The 17,551-nt window shown below is 34.6% G+C and overlaps 1 protein-coding gene across 5 annotated transcripts in view; it reads right to left on the bottom strand.

Moving 5' to 3' along the window:
• Positions 1 to 244: 244 nt before the first annotated feature.
• LOC100016409 (sodium channel protein type 2 subunit alpha) overlaps positions 245 to 17,551 on the bottom strand; it is a 147,351-nt gene continuing 130,044 nt past the window's right edge. For all 5 annotated transcript variants that reach the window (XM_056797215.1, XM_001367160.3, XM_007494289.2 and 2 more), the window contains 6 exons: positions 15,314 to 15,595; positions 14,615 to 14,668; positions 10,798 to 10,935; positions 10,320 to 10,424; positions 5,011 to 5,281; positions 245 to 4,003 (listed from right to left, as the gene is read on the bottom strand). In XM_056797215.1, the coding sequence (XP_056653193.1) occupies positions 2,808 to 4,003; positions 5,011 to 5,281; positions 10,320 to 10,424; positions 10,798 to 10,935; positions 14,615 to 14,668; positions 15,314 to 15,595 (2,046 nt within the window). In that variant the 3' untranslated portion in view covers positions 245 to 2,807. The remainder of the gene's footprint in view (positions 4,004 to 5,010; positions 5,282 to 10,319; positions 10,425 to 10,797; positions 10,936 to 14,614; positions 14,669 to 15,313; positions 15,596 to 17,551) is intronic.

The following is a 17,551-nucleotide window of genomic DNA, read 5'->3' as shown; positions in this document are numbered from 1 at the left end:
GATACCGTATTCACTATCCTCTGTTGCCTTTATTGCTTGAACCTCATCTTAAAGAAATTATTTGGTGACCAGGGTGAGAAAAAAAAAAGATGAGCTTATAGGTGAGAAAGTTTTATGAAGTTCTAAAGAAGCAATGTGAAGTGTAAAGGAAAAGTTGAAGTAGAACAAAAATATAGGGAAAGGAGTGAAATGGAAAAGTGGAAAAGAACAGAGGGGAAAGAAGATAGAATAATTAAGACACAACTTAAAATGTTAGTAAAATTTTTATTAATTTATATAACTTTCCACCACTCTGCCCGACACTACTTCCAGGTATTCAGTCAAATATTAAAATTTGATATTCAGAACAGCCATCTTAAGTTAAGCAATCAAATTCATTTCCCATTCCATGAAAAATTTAAAAGATGAATGAATTATCTTTAATTTTAGTTTTCTTTACATTTATTTTTCTCTGAGATCTTTTTTTACATTATAGAAATCTATCCTTAACTCATATTTTCAAAGATAGAAACAAAGACAGAAACAATCAAATGCAATTTAGCAAAACAAAACAAAATTCTTTTGGTTTGATTGTAATGTGGTTTACCGTTCTTTATGGTAATAGCATTTTCCTACATGCAGTTCACCAACACACTACAAGTCAATAGCTTTAGTAAAAAGGAATCTACACTAAACTTTTTGCTTGGGTAAGAAACACATAATGTCCTGATCTGATTGAATATAAACCAATACTTGGTTCTTGTGGAAACAGGATGTGGAGCTACCTCATCTTTAGAACAGGCCTTAGTGCAGTATGAATCAACAAGAATAAGAGTAGTCTGGGGAAACAAACTCTGGAAAAAAAAGAAATGGTTTCATGACCTAAAGACAGTAGACTCAATCTTGTGAATTAGGCAGTGCTAGAAATCACAGTTCATCTTACCCACCCACCCACCCCTTTCCACAACACAATATTACTATTTGGAAGCAAGTGAATTTTGTCCTCATTTTGAGAATTATTTCACATTAATTAATATGTGTGCAAATATACAGTACTACTGGAAAAAAAAAGCAGAAATCGATGACTCATCCTTGTCTTTATATCTTCTTTTGTGAAGTGCTTCAATTTAAAAAGTGCTACGGACAGAAAGTAACAAAAGTGACTGTGACATAAACTGGCAGATAATTGTAATTTCTTATTTTATGTACAAAATGCTGAAAAATAAAATAAAATGAACTTTTTACAGTATTTATATTTTATTAGAAAACTCTAGCCATATAATTTTTTTAGACAGATTTAAGCAGCTGGCAACGTGTCTGTACAGTCTTTCTATATACTGCACAGAATTCACTTAAAATTGAAGAATGCAAAGCAAAAAGCTCTTAAGATTGCTGCAACCTATTGCTTAATGACATGGAGGAATGAGGTCTCAGTTGAACGATTGGTTTCACTTTACCACTGACATATGGCTTCCCATATTAGACTTCTGAACAGTGGAAGGAGTAAGATACAGCAGCATATAGGCAAGATAAAACATGCATCAGTGATAGCTCCCGAACTATTAATAATGGTACCAATTACATCATAATACCTGTTGAAAGCTTGCAAACTACACTTACTGTGGTACATATTTGATGCAATAAATACTGCGCTCAGGTCATTATTTTATCTTATTTTTTAAAAAAATTCATTGCTCAAACATGCACCACTAGGTAAAATTATTATTTACATAGTAGACTTTTGTTTGTTCGCTTGTTAATTTTTGGATACCTACTGTGTCAGCCTTGCCCAGAGCAGAAGATGGCTAAACAATACTGCAGGAGAAAGCAGAATTAACTTTAGAAAGGGCTTTGTGTATGTATGTGTATGTTTATGTTTTGGGGTCAATTTCATTTCCTCAGAAAGACTACTAGGGTATTTTTGTTTTATGCCAAAGGACACTTACTGAGAACATAAATTCGTGCTGCCGGGACTCTGAGTGACAATCTGAACCAACTTTAATATATATATTTATATCCAAATATAAATATATACACACATATAATGGATTGTGTAAAAATAAAACAACTCTTTAATTCTTGTGGATTCTACAGGACTTTTACAGGCACATTAAGATTTGTCTGGATGAGACACCTTAAACGTAAATCGCTATTTAAGCACCTCAAAATTTAGAAACATCCTGAAACATGAAGTAGTTAAGCTGTTTCTTTTTGTGATGTAATGTTTTCCCGTGCATGAGCTAGCAGTGAGACATGCCTTCATGCAAATCATTTCTGTCTGTACAATAGAGAATTGTAGTCTGCCCTCCCTTGAACCCATATCCCCCCAACATAAAACCCATTTACAAAAATAGTCACATATAATAGTAAACAACCTGTGAATTAAAAAAAAGAAATTCACCAACACAGATTCTGTAAAAATATGGCAGATGTGGCAGTTGAAACATAAGCAGTGGATACGATTACCGTAGTCAAGTGTCATATGTTAAACATACATAAAATTTTAACTTTTCACTCCTTTGTCTAGTCCCTACAGTCTGTGTAGCCATTTTGTCTCTCCTCTTCAGCAGTGTCAGCTGGTAGTGAAAACAGGAACCACTGGTCAGGATTGTTACTCTGCCTTACAGAGTCACAGTTGACTGACGAGCGGTCACTGTCTTGTGATAGGCACTGACCTTAAGTATGTATTTGTAAAAACAGTCAGTTTGGCATAAATCTCCTTTAAGGAGTCCTGTTGACACAAATACTTCACCTTCACAGGCTGTAAACAAATGGTCAAAAAAGGGAATATTCTTTGTTTCTTTTTTCCTCCTTTCTTTTTTTTCTTTTTACTTTTTGCTTTCCCTGACATCTTTCCCTTTGTCTTCCTTTTCTGTTTTGTCTTTTTCATATTTTTCCTTTTCAGGTTTTGTTACGCTATCATAGGAAGGTGGAGAGGTGGTGGAAGGGGTCACATCAGTTTTCTCCGGGGTGGAATTATCATTCAGTTTATCAATTATCATATCTTCTTTGATAGGCAGTCCATTGCCTTCTTTACTTTTGTCTTTTTTATATATACATGAAACTTTTTTAACTTTTTGCCTCAAGAGGTGACGCCGGTAAGCCCGCTGAATGATAATTGCTGACACTTCCTCTTGTTTGCGTTTCAGAGTGGTGGTGATTGGCTCATAAGAGACTTTGGAAGGATTAGAAGCCATGAACCGCTCTTCCATCTGTATTCGGAGAGCATCCATCTCTCCACTCTCTCCTAAAACACGCTTTGTAAAAGCAAATAAGATGTCAAGGCAGTGAATTCGGTCCCCACTTACCATGGGCAGGTCCATGGCTATGAGTTGGACCTTGTTTGGTTTTGCTATAAGAAGAGGTGGATCGAGGGCGGCTGCAAAATCAGAGAGCTTACAGAATTCAATGAACTGGGTAGCATCTGGATCAAACTTCTCCCAAACCTCATAGAACATCTCAAAGTCATCTTCACTCAGTGGCTCAGCACTTTCTTCAGTAGCAACACTGAAGTTCTCCAGGATTACAGCGATGTACATGTTTACCACCACCAGGAATGAGATGATGATGTAACTAACAAAAAAGAAAATCCCAACAGAGGGGTTGCCACAATCTCCTTTGACTGAGCTTCCAGGGTGATCTTTTTCAGGGTCACAGTCTGGGGGTCCACTGTTAAGAATGGGTGCAAGCAAACCATCCCAACCAGCTGATGTGGTAATTTGGAAGAGGCAGATCATGCTGTTGCCAAAGGTCTCAAAGTTGAACATGTCATCAATTCCAACTTCCCTCTTGACATAAGCGAAGTTGGACATTCCAAAGATGGCATAGATAAACATGACCAGGAAGAGCAGGAGCCCAATGTTAAACAGAGCAGGGAGGGACATCATCAAAGCAAAGAGAAGTGTACGGATACCCTTTGCTCCTTTGATAAGACGGAGGATTCGTCCAATCCTGGCAAGACGGATTACACGGAAGAGGGTAGGGGACACAAAATATTTTTCTATCAGCTCTGCTAGAAACATACCTACGAGGACAAACACACAAAAAAAGATAAAGCACATTTAGTAGCAAATTTTGATAATTTATATATATTCCAGTGACTAGGGCTAATTTATTAATATGCTGATTTTTAAAATACAAATACAAAATTTTAACATACAAATTTAACATAAAAATAAAATTATTTTTTAATTCAGGAAAATTTGGGTCAAGATATTCATCTTATAATTTTTGGTAGTCTTCTACCAACTCTTTGACTGAAGTTATCAATGAAGAGATTCTTAATTTCAAGAGAAATAGGATGCAACAAAGAGGTGCCAGTCAGTGAAAATCTTGAGAATAATAGCATTATAGGAAATCTCTCCTTCCGAAGTCTAATAATAGAACACATTCTCAAAAACTAAAAAAAAAAAAAATCCAGGGACATGTAGGTTGCTCAGTGGATAAAAAGTCAAGTTTGGAAAAGGAAGGTCTAGATCCTCAGACACTTTCTAGCTACATGACTCTGAGAAAGTCACTTATCTCCATTTGCCTAGTCCTTACCCCAATACCTGGTATCAATTTTAAGACAGAAAGTAAGGGTTATTTTTTTAAGTATTGTCTTTTACAGAATTCTCTCTCTCTCTTCATATATATTCTAGCTAGTGAAACATCATATTTTGTGGATTCTCTGGCTTTGACTAATGAGTCTTTGTGTCAGTTTTTTGTTCAAAGCAATATCTGTGTTTACTAGGTCATTTTTTATATACTGTATTGCTTTCCACTACATATTAGAGCATTATGACAATGCTACATTTATCAGATTCTGGCATGAACAAAAATGATAAATGAATCCTGATAAAAATAAATGCTTTCTTTACACTTCATTTCAAGCATAGCCTACAATTACAAAGATGACAAGCTGAAGAATGGGCTAGAAGACTTGTCTGAAAGACCTAGATGATTGAAAGAGATGAATGCAAAGCCATGTCAAAGTTTTCCAAGTTTTGACTTTTTGCTAACTTTTATTTTGGAAAAATGACTCTTCCTTACCAACAATGGAGAGAATGACCACCACAAAATCAAAAATGTTCCAGCCTATGGTGAAATAATAGTAGCGGAGAGATATCAGTTTCAGCACACATTCTCCAGTGAAGAGGACAATGAACACCAAATTAATCCAATAAAGAATGTTAGTCATTTCTTGACTCTGATCATCAGTCTCCACCATCATGGTGACCATGTTGAGGCAGATGAGAATCATGATGCTGATATCAAAGACTTGTCTGGTTACAAAATCAAAGACCATTCCCTGGAATTTATTCTGAAACAAAAGAAAGGACTTAATTTAGAAATGAATAGGTATTTTCTTATTCTATTTATTTTAGCAGAATTGATTATGAAAATGATAAAAAATGCCATTACAAATCAGATCATTTTATTTTTTACGGAAGGGCAAACATGAGTCTGTCATATCTTTTGTGTGTCGATGTATTCCTATCTTTCTAAATATGTTTATTTTCTGTATGCCATTTGTAATGTCACATTAGATGATTTTAGTGTTTACAGTAAGTATCTCATTTTAATATTTACTGAACATCTCCCAACAGAATGATAAGTCCATGAGAAAAGAGACTATCTCAGTTTATATTTCAATCACAATGGCTAGCTGGCACTGTGACTGGCACATAGAATGTATCTAATAAATGTTTGTTGATTGTCTGATTCATTGAATTACAGCATGAAACCTCAGAGAATAATCCAAACCCCTTATTTTACATGTGGGGAAGGTTAGGCCCTGTGGGGATAAATGACTTGTCTATGGTCTTGTGAGCAGTCAGAATCAGAGCAGGATTTTGAACCAAGATCCTCTGATTCTAGTTTTGACCTCTGACTCTCCTCTGTACCATGCCACCTCTAAATAAACCAGACACTGAAGGCACTCAATAAATAATTAGCATTAAAGTAAAACTTTATTATCCAAAATACCATTAGATTGGGGAATGTCAGTCAAAAATGATGATGAATGAATTCATGTTGTTCTGGGTGGTGTCACTTTTTGCTTTTTTTTTTTTTAGCTCTTCCCATCCATAAATGAATGTAAGAAAAGTGACTTGCACTGACAAATTGCTGACATTTATAATTAGCAGAGCCCTAATCTTCTTTTCTAGAATGAATGGTAGGAAAAAAAGAATCTTCCCCACATTTCTGCTGTAACTAGAGGCAGTAATCTCTGCAGGAATAACAGATTTTTCTTCCCTTTTTTTTTTTGGTCCCATTCTAATACTTCTGTTGCTAATCCCCATCTGAGGACCATGGATCAGATTTTCCAATAAAACTGCCTAGCAATGTCTGATTAGTTTTTGTACTTCAAACCCAAAGAGGACCAAGATGACATCAATGAGTTTTGCCTTTTGACTCAAGTATAAACTGAATTTAGTTGAGTCTGTGAGCATAAAGTGACCAGCCTCTCTTTCTCTTCCAGAATCACAAGTCCAGTCACAAGAAAAAAGTCAGGACGACTGGTGATTCTCAAGATACAGTGGATGACTTTGGTGTCTTCCATGTCGGACCATGCTCTAAATGTTCATAGGGCCAGCTTCAATCACCTTCATGGCTACTGGAACAAATTATTCTCATCTGTCTCCAGTGGGGGACATCTTCATGTGCTTGGGGTAGATCCTCCCCACCCCAACTCATCAACAGATTTGAGGCTTGTCAGTAATCTTCAACCTGGTTTAGCCCATCTGCCATTACTGGAGTGTGGTAGCTACTGCTTCTTGGAGCCACAGGTGAAATCTGGCTGGCAGGTGGACACCAAAGGAGGAAAGCAGCCCCAAAAAGAGCTCCTCCACAGGCTCTCCCAACAGAGGTGCTAGTCATCCCTGAACAGCCTAGATCTGGGTCACTACAGATTCCTGGTTTCTCACTTTCACACTGCCCTAGATAATCTTTTTCCTTTGTCTCTTATTCACCCCAGAGAGAACTTACGACCTACTCTCAGTGAATGATCTAATCTCATGATGAAGAATGATGACATCAACTCATGTGAGTTCCTTCCTTTGGGCTCTTCACTTAAGTAAGAGTATGCCATCTCTCCTAGTATCTTTTCTTTTGCTTTGGGTTCAAAGGAAGAGAGGATGCCTCTTTCTGAATTTTACCTTATTAAGGGCGTTCTACAGTGAGAACTTTTTTAGAAGAGCTTTGTTTTATACTTATCCCCTTCCCACTTATCCATTGGTTTATACAGGTTTAGGCTTACATATTTTCACCTCATCTCAAAACCAAAAAGAAACAACAGAACCCATTCATTTCCCCTACTGACAGCTACATTTAACTTTCCTAGGTTTTTGCCCAATGACTCTATGATAGCTCTTTTCCTATCAATGGAACTATTCCTTCTCTGCTTCCTTTTCAAGTTCATCATCCATATACCACCACTTTTGCATGGATGTACTCCTCAGCTCTCTCCTGTACCCTCTCATCTCTCTCTATACTTTATAATGGGGATCTCATCTCATCTGCTTCCAGGAATTCAGCTACACATTTAATTTCCTAAGCTGTGTCATCTCTCTCCTGAGCTCTAGTTGTGCGCTTTAATTGACTGTCTGACATCTCCACTTAAAAGTCCCATAGGCATCTTCAATACAACATAACTAAAACAGAACTAACTCATTAGTTTCCCCCCAATCCCATCTCCTAATTTCCCAGTTTTTGTCAAGGATATCATCATTTTTTCAATAGTTCAGGCTCACAATTTAGTCATTTTTATTCTTCACTCTCTCACACTGTCCATCCTAATTAGCTGTCAAGTCTTAACAATTTTATTTCAACATCTCTTTCATCTTTCTCCCTTCTTCCTCTCTCTCTCTCTCTCTCTCTCTCTCTCTCTCTCTCTCTCTCTCTCTCTCTCTCTCTCTCATCTGTCCCCTCCCTACTCTTTCCACTACTACTCAATCTAGATATCTAACACCATTCACACAGACTACTGCACTATCTTTACAATTGCATTTAGTCTCTCTCATCTCTTTTCTCTTCAATAAATCTCCCAAATTGAAATACCTAAAACATAGTTCTGACCTGGTCACTTTCACTCAGGAAGATTCAGTGGCTCCTCACTGCTCTTGGGATAAAACATTTAAAGCACATTTTCACATTGTAGCTCCAGCCCATATTTGCAGGTTGATTTTATAATACTCATTACCCTCACTCATGCATGTTCTCCTCTTCAGCCAGATTGTTCTACTTGCCAATCCCTGTGCAAGACATTTTATTTCATGACTTTTTTGGCTGTTGTCTACATCTGAATGAGCTCCCTCATCACCATTTGACTTTTATTAACTGTAAATCTCATCAAAGCTTACTTAGTTCAAGTACCATTTCATCCAAGAGTCCTTTATCAAATTGCCTAATTGTTAGGTCCTGCCCCACATACATTGTAAATAACTTTTTAGATGTCAATATGCATTTATCTATGAAACTACTGAATCTTCCTAATAAAATATATATTTAAGGGCAGGGAGGGTCTCACTTTGTACTCATATAATTTTCTCTCCTCCACTTTACATAGTATATTGGTTTAAAAATTACCTATCATTTGACTAATAGATTGCTTTTATTTCCCATCTCCTCAGTACTACCTTCCTCAACTTCTTCTAATTTGTTTTGGGGACCTACCACTGCCAAAACTGCTCTAAGGTCACCAATTGTATCTTTCTATATGAATTCAGTAGTCTTTTCTCATTTATCATCATTCCTTATTTTTCTATGGCACCCACAGTTCAAATCAATTGCATCAACATTAATTATATAATGTGTAAGGCACAACACTAGGTACAGGAATACTAAAATAATTTAGGACCTAGAGTCCCAATAAATTTGCATCGATTCAAATATAATTTCTTTATGCTGTTAATTCTTAAATCTACATACTCCGTAATTATCACTCACCTAACTCCAGTCCTTTATTTTTTAACTTTCTTCCTAGACACAGTCTTTATATATTCTATCATTATTTGACATTAAAGAGGCCCAAAATTTAGCTCATAATTTTCTTTCCCAAACGAGTTCTTCCTCCCTGTTTTTGTTCAATAGATCACGATTCTCCAGGTTTTTCATCACCTCAAAGTTATTTTTAGTAATTATTCTGTTTTTTCTCCTACATGTAGTCAATAACAGCAGATTTATTTCCTTTTTATGCTTAATTTTTCAGTTCTACTAGTACCCGACCCCAGAACCTAGACTATGGAATAGCTTTATAACTGGTGTTGTCTTGGAAATTAATCCTCCCACTTGTTTCAAGACCGTACTCAAAAAAACTTACAATGTCTTTCTAATACCCATCACATTAAGTTGAAATTCCTATGTTTATATTTAAATCTAGTCCTACATTATAACCTACTAGTCACCATTACAAATCCTTCATTCTAGCCAGGCCATTATCATTGCCATTCCACTCAGATACTTTAGGCTATATTTTTACCCCCAAATATAATCCTTGGTCCTGCTCACCTCACATATACAAAGCTTATTCATTTTCTAAAGTCACTTCAAATCCTACCTGCCTACTCTTAGAATTATAGAGATCTCTACTTTTCTAAATTCCCAAAGGATATGCAATATATAGCATTTAACATGACTACCTATTCTCTCATATTATCTCCAATTACTTCATTGTCTCAGGAATCTCAGGGGAACACTGGAAATCTTTATATAATGAGCCTATTCTTGGATGGTGAAGAAATGTGAAGACACCAGAACAATAAGGTCATAATGGCAGAGACATCACCTTTACCAGGTGAGACTAGACAATTAAGCTGCTGCCCCTCTCCCAGCATGTACCCATGGAAGGTATTATTACAAAGTCCATGGGGTTTCAGGATTTGGTAGCCAGACCTTTCATTTATGGATGAGGGAAAACCCTAGAGGTATCTCTATGAATTGGCAGTCAGATTGGGCAACCTGACATGTCATTCTGGCAATAGCCAGAGGGGGAAATAATTTCGTTGGCATAAATTTGGTATGAATTAAATTAAGCACAGCCTTTATGTGTAGGTCCCTAATTCTCCTAAAGCCACATAATGCAACATGTAATGCTTTAACAGGTGCATACAGTTGTTTTTCCTCAAAGGTAAGGTTTTTGAGGTCATAGACCATTCCATCATACCTTCACTTTATAATCCTGCAAGTTACAGAGTAGTCACTCCAGAAATACTTGTTGAATTGATTATTCTAGCAAGTTTCTGATATAAATAGAGTAAAAGTGTACAGAATATTAGAAATACTGCTATTTACAGATTTCTGATTGCTAAAATGACTAACACAGCTACTATATATACCACAATGAAAACTGTTACTCTTACCGCAGGTCGAGGTATAGGTTTTTGTGGTTTCTTGGAGCCTAGTTTTTTCATGGCATTGTAGTATTTCTTTTGTTCTTCTGTCATAAAGATATCTTGACCTCCAAAGTAAAGACATGAAAGTAAAACTGGTTACAATCATGTATCTCCATTAGCTACAGTGCCTGGTAAAACTCATGAATGCTGAGGAGTTTGGATCTTTTCAAAACTTCTTAGATATGATCTCTTTTCTAATTTTATATACCTGCATTTATATATATATGTAGTTTCACTCAAAGGCTGAATTATGAAGCACTGGTTATTAGGCATATTATGTGATAAAAAAGCATCATAAAATAATGTGATATTTGAGTTTATCATGACAAAATTTTTCTTTCTTGAGTTATGTTGTTATAGGTTATCCTATTTTGGAACCCAAAGGAGAAATTATTAACTATTCAGTTTAATTTGGGGAACAATGATGAACCTTCTCGATACTTATCTTCTTTTTCTGTTGGTTGAAGTTATCTATGATGACACCAATGAAGAGATTCAGAGTGAAGAACGACCCAAAAATAATAAAGATGACAAAATAAAGATACATGTATAGATTGTCTTCATACTTGGGTTGCCACTCTACCTACAAGATATGGAGATTGATGACTGTCAGAAAGAAGGGTTTTACAGAAACAATATCATGGAATTCTTACTAAGATGTGTTTAAATTTCTAAAAATTAAAAAAAAAATAAGCACCAGATTTTGTTAGACTCTGAAATGTGATATGTTTAGCTAGTGAGTACTGAAATCAATTTCACATATCCTGACTTGAGAAAATACAGCATTTCACAGAAAAATCTGAGTTTCTGAATAACAAATAAGCTGCCCATCATATAGAGAAATGGCAGAAGGACATGTGTTTGGGTGCTGGATTTCTAGTTATCATGTTATATTTACCCTTCTCTGAGCAAAGCCCTTATGATCAGCAGTGCTCTCTTATATGGTCCCCATTGTACCCAGAGTCATGGCAGGTTAGCTGTGCTTAGGGTATAACATATAGTTAAAGGCAGGTTCAATTCCCACTATAGACCCTTACCAGCTATGTGACCCTAGAGAAATCATTTAATCTCTCCAGTCTCATCTATAAAATGAAGGGTTTGGACTTGATGACTGCAAAGTTTCTTCCCACATTTTTCTTTGTGAATAAAACTAAGTCATCCACCTTTGACTTTTCTCATTAGCATAGTGTTCTAACCCAGTTGTGTTAACTATTCACATTCAATTAGGAAGGAATGATAAACTTTTGACTTGCTTAGAGTGGTAAAACCCATAGCTATCTTTATTTTTGAAACCTTTCTATATTGATAAGATCAAGAGACAACAGCATTTAGAACTTGTAGGGACCTTATCAATTATATAAGGCTTCTTTTTTTCTGTATCATATAAGTCTCTCTACTTATAGAGAGACTATATATATTCAATGAGCAAAAATCCACTTTCTCTCTCTCCTTCACTAATACTTTTCCTATCACACCTAAATCTTTTTAACTTATGGTCTGTGAACTTGTTTTTCAAAATATTATAACAACTACATTTCATTATAATTGGTTTCCTTTATAATCCAAGGAATTTTATGAATTTAAAAACCACTCTGAGAAGAAGTCAATAAGTTTTACCAGACTGCCAAAGGGATCCATAACATACACACAAAAAGGTTACAGATATCTGACAGTCCAATCATCTTATTTTTCTGATGAGGAAACTAAGCTCTAGAAAAGTGAAGTAACTTGCTTTAGGTCACATAGGTAGTAAATGATAGAGATAGAATTTCATTTTAGGTATTCTAACTCTAGTGATCCCCCCCCCTTTTTACTATACTATGAGGTTCAATTTAAATGATTTTTTAAAATTATACATTCTCGTAAGTATAAATTCATAAATGGAAAGAGAATATGTCCTCTCTAAAAGAAGGAACCACTATACTATAATCCTGCATATATGTTATGACACAATAACAGTGATAGTAATTAAAATATACTTATGTTTATGTAAAAAGAAAAACATAATTAGATGGAAAAGTACTAATTTTTTTTCTTGTTAATCACACCTATGGGAAGCTTGATTGTGAATCTATCTCAAAGGTACCACTATCTTCCTGATAGCAGCATGATTTAATTCTAGGGAAAAAATTCTTAAAGGAAAGTAAGTATATTTTTTTTTGAAGTTTGTCCTTACAAATTCAAATAGAAAATAACACAATCACTAGCATAAACTAATCAACTGAAAGAAGAAAAACTGGGATGAAGTGAAAAGGTACACATATATTATACATATATATGCAGGCACAAGTGAACATAGCAGGCACTCTAAAGCTTTGTTGTCTCAAGTAGATCTTTTGAATTACAATTGCTCAAAAAGTATGAGGAGGGGTTGAAAAAATTTGTTTTGAAACATTTCCTAAAATAAGAATTAAACAAGTATATCATCTACAGATTGGTGTTTTTCTTTAAAGACCTAAATATGAGAAAAAAGGAAGTTTTACTATATATTTTACTACATATAGAAGCTAAAGAATTGAGAAAAATAAATTTAAATTTATCCACAATATTAGATTCAGGACTTTGGACAAAATAGTTTGGCAAATAGGATTTAAAAAGAAACGTACTTAGTTGAATATGACAAAAAGTCAATTATTTGATTAATGCACCAATTGGGCATTTAGATGTTGCAATAGATAAGAGTATGGAACCTAGAATCAGGAAGATCTGAGTTTAAATCTGGCCTCAGACACTAGCTATGTGATTCTGGGAAAGTTACTTAACCCTGTTTGCCTCAGTTTCTTCATCCGTAAAATGAATTGGAGAAGGAAATGGCAAACCATTCTAGTAATTTTGTCAAGAAAACACCAAATGGCATCACAAAGAGCCAGAAATTACTGAATTACAACTGAAGGAGCAATCAATTAAAGTGATTTTTAAAATTAGTTGTAACTATGCCTGGGTGACAGTTCATTAAAAGAAGACCCAAACAGGATGTTCTATACCTAAAACAGAGATCAGGGATATATGATATCTGCATATATGATGCAAAGGAATCAAGATCAAGAAACTGATAACATTGGATAGGTGGTGCAATACTAACAAAAGGTATATCCAAAGCAGAAAGGAGTCAAAAACAGAATTAGGTGAGATCTGGGTTCTGGCTTCAAAGGTTTGTTTGGTTCCTAGCAAGAATGAAAAATTCAAACTGGACAAAAAGAACTCAGTGTGATGGATTTTTGGCTTCATGGAACCTTATGCACATTTCAAGTACTACCCTGAGGCTGGTTCTTGTCCTTCATTCTCATCCAAATTCACTTCAGATGGAGAATTACCATTGTTACTCATTTTAACTTCCTTACAATCTACACAGTCAGAGACACACCAACTCAGTTTCAGTTTTTCTTTTAAAATGGCAATAATGTTACACGGGATAAATTTTTTGAAGTAATAAATAAGACTTGGACAGAGACAGAGACAGAAACAAACTGACAGAGAGAGCTCTTAAGTAGAAATAAAGAGAAACTGAAATGGTTTTTTTTTTCTTCTAAAGTTAAATGGGAACAGGATAGGGTAGGAGTGATTATTTGATAAAAATGTTTTTAGATTTAAATACTTTTCTGGGTTGACAATATGTTACTTTTTTCTTACATAGCAGAGCAAGAAATGTAATATTTAGAAAGATAAGTAAGAATGTATTTAAATAAAATATATGAGTAGTGATAGGATGTTTTATAGTAAGTATAATGAAATGAAAACTTTATTTTTATCATTTTTCACAGATTTTCACACATTTTAAGGAAAAAAATTGACATGTGAAAAAATATATGTGAAAAATCTTTGAGCTTAAGAAAAATACCATAAGAATTAAAGGTATAATTAAGCTTGTTAATATGAAAATAATAAACATCTATACCATTTATTTCATTTGATTTTCATGGCCACCCTGGGAAGTAGGTACTATTCCCCTTTTGTAAATTAGAAAACTGAAGCTGAGAGAGATTAAGTGACTTGCCCAGAGTCACACATCTAGTGAATGTCTAAGGCAGGATTCAGATTCAGCTATTCTTGACTCCTGATTCCAATACCAGGGCTCTTCTACCCACTGTACCACTTGAATGGTTTTGACTATTTCAGAAAGCATTTCATACATAGTTATCATTCAAAGTAAATTAATCTTATACATTTGCCACCATTTTCTTCCATGTATAGTACCATTCAATTTAAATATAGTGGCATCATATAAATGATCAAATTGAGTAATTAGGTAGAAATATACCTACATTTCTTGAATCAACAGCTGCATACATGATATCCATCCATCCTTTAAATGTAGCCTGGGAGGAAAAGACACATTGTTTAACTTTAAAATGCTGATATCAGAAAAAATTAAATTATTCTATATGGGATCTTATTAAGATAATCAATATGTATCTAATTACCAATGTAATAAAAGTTTTAAATGAACATATGAGCTTTGTGTGCAGTGGTTAATTTAATATAGTATGATTCACCTTAGAAGTATTCTTTACTATTTGTAATTTAACCACAATAATATAACCTACAACTAAAATATATGATCATATAAACAGTTCTCTCCAATTTCTGGCCTTTGCTAATTTCCATAATAATTGCAGGTCTATTGGTTATATATGGGTGTGAACATCTCATGCACAACCACCCTACCAGTAAGAACACAATTAACATACATTTAGAGGGGGTTGGACTGGCTGTGACTTATTGACAGCCAAAGCAGCTTTGGTCTCCTTTAATAGGGTGGGGCACATCATTTTGAAGCAAGCATTCTATAATGAGAAACAGCTCCCTCAGTAAAAATCAAATACTTCATACACAACATTTCCTTGTGGCTTTAAAATTCTTTCCAGGATCCTATCATCCACAAAATCTATATAGTAACTATTTTACTCACTGTTAATCATACTGTATGGGTCACAAAGATTATGGAGGCCAGGGTTACTTACCACTTGTAACAAGGAAAGGTATCCAAGTCCCACATTATCAAAGTTTACTTTCACATTTTTCCATCGGGCTGTTTGATTACTATCTATAAGGGCCTGGCATTCACTCAAATTGTTGACAACACTTATGTCAAACATCTCTCCAGTAGTGGTGTTAATGCAGTGATAAAACTTGCCAGCAAAAAGATTTACTCCCATGATGCTGAATATTAGCCAAAATATTAGACACACCAGAAGTACATTCATGATAGAGGGGATTGCACCTAAAAGGGCATTCACGACCACCTGATAGAAAGAGGAAAGAAAGAAAAAATTACATCACCACCAAGGACTACTTTTACCGAAGCTTTTGTGAATTGGGTAGTATCACTCAAGTAACAATAAATACATCTCTCTTGTTAGAGAATATAATGTGGAAATAATAGTTTAAAACCCCCCATCATCATCTCACTCAGAAAATTTCAAACAAATAGGAAAGTGATATTTATAAGATACATCTTTAGTCTCTGAATACTTTAGGGAACACAAGCAATAAAGGTCAAAATATTTTTTAAGTCACTGAAAAATGGAACAAATCTCAAAAGCAAAAAATGTTTGATAGTAAAAAATACTGAAAAGAAAGGAAAAAAGAAAGGAAACAATCTCTACTCTCAAGGAAATTACATCCCATAGGAAGAGACATTGTGTATTTAAGTATATATAGAATAAATCTTTATAGAATAAATACGAAGTGGTTAAATGGAAGTTAGAGGTGTAAGGCCCTAAAAGATGGGGAGCTAAGGAAAGGCTTTGTGAAGAAGGTGGTACTTAAATTTCCTCCTGGGGGATGAGAGGAATTTGAGGCAGAGGCGATGAAGAAGTTCATTCCAGGGATAGGGGATAGAGTACTATATCTGAAGAGCAGAGAGATGGCCAAATTGGCTGGTCTATCAACTAAGGGAAAGCATATAATTTATACTAGTTAGCTGTGTGACCCTGGGCAAATCACTTAACCTTTTTTTTTAATCTCAGTTTCCTCATTTGTAAAATGGGATGATACAGCACCTACTTCCCAAGGATATTGTGAGGATCAAATGAGAAAACATATAAAGGGCTTTGTAAATCTTAAAATACTACATAGGTGCTAACTATCCTCATCATCATTGTCATCAGGCTACAAAGGTAGGTTTGGGTTCAGATCAAGTTGAGAAAAACAGAAATGTTTACATTCTTTCAGAGACAATAGGAAACTCTATGTTTAAGGTCAGATTTCTACTTAATAATAATAACTAATATATAACTGTTACCTGCTCATCAACTCAATTTACTCTTTGGTGAAATAGTGGTAATAATATAAATACTTATGTAATACTTGTATTTGTAGGGAATATATTTACTAAGTTGGTATTAATAATGGAGTATTTGTTTTAGATATAAGATCTTATGTTTATAGATTTAAAGGTAGAAAGAAGCCTAGAAGCTAACTATTCTAAGCTTCATTAATTATTTAAAAATTTTCTGTGAGCTAAACTTTTTTGTGACTCAGTTTTCATGGTTCTCACCACTTTTGAGCTCAAAGAATATCTTTTTATTAAATAATTGTGGCTGGGGAAGACTGAGTCAATTTTTCTCTATGTGTGTAAATAATAAAATAATTCACATTTATGTGGTAGTTTAAGGTATACAAAGTATTTTCATCACAACAACCCTGTGAGACACGAAATGTATTTATTCTTTCCATTTTATAGATGAAAAGACAGGCTTAGAGTAGATACTCTACTATTTGTCCACTTGTTAAAATCAAAGCTGAGATCTGAACCCACATCTTTGGTGATTCTAAATTCATTGATCTTTACAGCATTACCTTCTGGCTTAGACAGACATTATAAACAATCGAATTTCTACATAGTTAAGTACTACTTAAGTACTATCAGTTCCACAAAGAATGTGCAAAGCATTGTGATAGGTACTGGGTTGCCTTCCTTAGCTCTTCATTTTTGATTGGTAATAGTAACAAAGAGGACAATGAAAAAGAAATACAATAAACACTCAGGGCTTGAGATTCAAGTATCTCCTTTAATCAAATATACTAATTAAATAACACTACCTAGAATATCAGTTTTCAAAGAATTAGAATACAAGATAATAAAATACCCTGATCAAAAACCTATATTGAATATCCTCATGTTATTTTCTAAAATCTCCATTTGATGGTTCAAAAAGCCCTCTAGAACCTGACAAATGCGCCAGAATCATCATTAT

Source organism: Monodelphis domestica, chromosome 4 (genome assembly GCF_027887165.1).
Source record: "Monodelphis domestica isolate mMonDom1 chromosome 4, mMonDom1.pri, whole genome shotgun sequence".
NCBI lineage: Eukaryota > Metazoa > Chordata > Mammalia > Didelphimorphia > Didelphidae > Monodelphis > Monodelphis domestica.
Note: the sequence above shows the minus strand (reverse complement) of the source record. Positions and strands in the feature narration are given on the sequence as shown.